The sequence below is a fragment of the Topomyia yanbarensis genome, chromosome 2 (genome assembly GCF_030247195.1).
Source record: "Topomyia yanbarensis strain Yona2022 chromosome 2, ASM3024719v1, whole genome shotgun sequence".
NCBI lineage: Eukaryota > Metazoa > Arthropoda > Insecta > Diptera > Culicidae > Topomyia > Topomyia yanbarensis.
The window spans coordinates 449,940,843-449,944,759 of NC_080671.1; the positions used below are offsets into that span (position 1 = coordinate 449,940,843).

A 3,917-nucleotide genomic window follows, 5' to 3' on the forward strand; every position below is an offset into this window, starting at 1 on the left:
TTCAGGAAGATTTCCTGAACCTCTTTCGTTTCCACGGATTCAGCTGAGCCATCGCGAACTGCTCGTTGGTTTTGTATGAATAAGATTGAGTTTTTCTCTGCCGGAGCAATATCAAAATAATATGTCATTTTTTCCTGCTCATTATTTTATTGAACAATTTATAAAAAGAACAAGTTCACGCGCATCACTATCTTTAACCTTTTAAGTATACGATCAAACATATTCGTCACCGCACCTATCCACCGCCTTCTAACCATCCTTCTCCCGGCGGCTCAAACAATCTAGTGGCTTTCACCCTTCTTCCCAGCCACCCGCTGGAAGTCATCCATCTTAGTCGTTGCAATCGGTGACCCGATAAAGGCCAAATGATCGCTCGTCACCAGAATGGTTATCCTTCACGAACAGCTGCATATTCTGCACGTTCAGAAATTTAACGAAGTGCAACGGAATCGGCGATTCCGACACAAGATCCTTCTGTCCCAGTACCAAATCTTGCACCGGAACTTGCGATTCGGCAATATCTAAATCGTTGGTGCTTGGTTGATTGATAAAGATTCTCACCTTTTTTCGGTCCGTGAGAGGGCGGTGCTTTGAACTTGATGGCACTGATTTTGACCAGCTGATTGAAGGTAATCGAAATGATCAACTGTTCGTCACAATCGGACAGCAGATGACCACCGCTGGAACGGAGCGCATTCACCATCGGGTGGTCGTTCGATTCGTTCAAATATTCGCACTGGTTCTTCTGGATGAAGGTGTTCAAGTCCAACATTCCATGACCGTAATCTTCTCCAGATTCATACAAGCTGGCGACGATGTATTTTGGCTTCAAGTCCATTGATGTCTGCACCCTGCATCTTGTCAATCTTTGTTCTGGCTCGGTAGAAAAAAAAACATTGGCATGGTCGACATGCCCTGGGACGGCGCCGTTTCGGTACATATGTCGATGTCCACCTTGAGAAACACAGCCTTTGGATATTTCGCCGGAAGCTGATCGAACAAATGCGATATGTTTCGGCACGGTCCACACCAATCTGCGGTAAAATCCACAACGATCAATTTTCCTCCTGCTGCGGCTAGTTCTGTTTGGAAGTGAGCTTCATCGGTGATTGCTTTAACAGCCATGCTGTATGGTTTCTTGCGCTGCTATCGGTTAGATGAAGATTCTAGTTACAGGGCCACTACTTTACCCGGAGAAATTAACTACTTAATTAACTTTTAACGTTATGCACTTTACTCCTCACAAAATTTAACTAATCGAGAATGACGAGAGATGAACGATGAAAGATGATTACGAAAACTTCTCTTAGATGAACGAAATGAATTCGTGCGACCAACGAGATCGTTCGTAATATACACAAATGTTTATTAAAATAAGCAAAACATTTCGTTTCATTCACGAAAAATAATGTCGTTTTCAACGACAACATTCGTGCAATGTACACTAAATAAGTAAAATTTACGAAAACTTTCGTTCATCAAGCGGCTATTTCTTCACACCACAGTAAAATCGATTTGACCACATCGATTTTTTTAAATTCAAAAAAAATCGAAGTTGTCAAACATCGATCCCAAAAGATCGACTGAAAACAATAAGAGGCTAACAATTACGAAAACTTTTCTAAAATAAACGAAATGAATTCGTGCGACCAACGAAGTCGTTCGTAATACACGCAAACATTTATTGAAATAAATGAAACATTTCGTTTCATTCACGAAAAATAATGTCGCTATCAACGATAACATTCGTGCATTAAACGTGTAAAATATACGAAAGCCTTCGTTCACCAAGCGGCCATTCTCGTTCATGAAATAAACGAAACCTACTAGTTACAATGCACGAAAGTACTTCGTTGCAGAAAACAACGAATGGATTCGTGCATTGCATGATCGATTTCATTATATTTACGAAGTTATATTATCAGTGAACTTGGAATGTGGAATCTATTGATTCGATGATACGTGAGTATGAAGAATATATAAAACTTTTAGATCCGCCAGGTTGAATTAGTCAAAGTTTAACACTTTAGGAATCGTTGTATTTTGGGAACAAAAACGGTTATGCCAGTCGAAAGGTAAATCACGTAGTTTTAATTTGACTAGCAAACTTCTACATGCACATAAACTGGGTTCTTAAATTCATACATATCTATAAATTGCAAAATGACATCTGAAAACTAAATGCTAAGTTCTGCAATTCAATTTGGCTTAATTTTGAATGCTATGGTGTCTGTTCTAGGTTTCTGATTTCTTGAAATTATATTTTTCCAATATCTCTAATCCTGATATTATTGCTAGCTACATTCCTAAATTTTTTAGGAACGCTGGGTTCCAATATTCCTATATGTACTTAAAACGAATCGTCGGGAGCGTAACGTAAATGCATCTGTTTTTTCGCTCTTAAATTGTGTGCAAAAAGTTCCCATAAGATTCGTTAGTGCTCAACCAACCTCATGCTTGTGCAATACAATATCTTACCCCATAGCTACACGCTGTTGGCTCATGCAGTGCAAATTTTCTATTACGAATAGAGCTATGTGCTGGATCTGTAAACGAGTTTTAGCGGAAATAGGTTCCGTGCTTAGTACTAAACTGTCGAGGAAGCCATTATCCCCCTTTTCATTGAATGAAGAAAAAGTTCAGACTTACTGAAAATTGGCTGTTTTACAACTTTGTACAAGTCACCTAATTTCTATCGCTCCTCGTTAACCCTTTCACACTCCACCTTTTCTAGTATATATAAAAGTAAAAAGAGAAACAAGAAAAACCTGATTTGATCAAGGTATGAGTTTCTCTCGCAGTACTAGAAGCTACTCAAATTTTACCTACCGATGCTCAATACAGTTCTCCTAGAATTTTCACTATAGTCCAAGTGCATGAAAAATATAGCCGAAGACAATTTAAATTAATAGCTTTTAACAGTTTTCGATACTATTGCAAGACAACGAAGATATATCAAAATTTCATTTTTCACCGTTAGCTGAAAATGTGTCTGGCAACACTGCTTTCCCAGTTATTAGACTTACTTTGGTTTGTGACAGAATACTGCATAAACTAAAAGTTGTAACTATTTTAAAACGTTGTTGTTTATAAATAATATGGGCATGACGGGATTAATAAGGTAGTGTTAGTGTCATGTATGCGGTGAAAATGCGAGCTAGTGCATTTTCGCCGCGTAAATTTCCGAAAAATGTAACACAAACTTCAGGTACATTGGACCGATAGCCTGACTTGTCCGAGGTTCAAATTGAAAGCAAACACTCCTGGTGGGACTCGGAAACGACTCAGCGGCAGGGATGCCATTATGCCAGATTTATCTGGCACAGCAAGAGTTTTTTGCAGCTTCCAGACAAAAAGACAAACCTCTCACTCTGCCAAATTTTTAAATTAAAGAAGTGTTTGTACACACATTTTGGAAATTTTAAGCATATTTTCCAAAATTTATCAAAAATCGATTGATAAATATTGATGACTTTGAGGTCGCTTTTAAGTGACAGATTTTGCAAGACATTTTTAGTTGATCTGCCAGATATTCTTTGAAAAATAGTGGCAACCCTGCTCAGCGGTGACCCGCTGGGGTTCATTTTTTTCTTGTCACTCTAATGGCTCCGATAACAGTGCAGCGATCAACACCGAATCTTCGTCCCTTCAATTATTTTAATAATTGTTATATAATTCGAAGAAGGCCTAGGAAAAGTATTAATGTCACACTATATTTTCGGTGTACACAAATTTAGTGAGACTTTCTAAAAGATAGTATATTTAGTATGGAAATACCGGAGTCCATTTACCGACCACTTCAAAAATTCATTCCACTAAGGAACCCCTTCCAGTTGTCGAAAACGTAAAAAACACCAAGAAATTCTCTCCAACCAACCACCTCATAGACTTCCACTTATGTCGCCCATTATCTCGAG

The 3,917-nt window shown here is 38.4% G+C and overlaps 1 protein-coding gene across 1 annotated transcript; it reads right to left on the bottom strand.

The window, feature by feature from the left end:
• Positions 1-330: 330 nt before the first annotated feature.
• On the bottom strand, positions 331-838 carry LOC131681102 (thioredoxin-like protein 1). The gene is made up of 2 exons (XM_058961812.1): positions 562-838; positions 331-503 (listed from the first exon to the last, which is right to left on the bottom strand). Exons 1-2 carry the CDS (start codon positions 836-838, stop codon positions 331-333), a joined length of 450 nt encoding a protein of 149 aa, XP_058817795.1.
• Between the last annotated feature and the right edge of the window lie 3,079 nt (positions 839-3,917).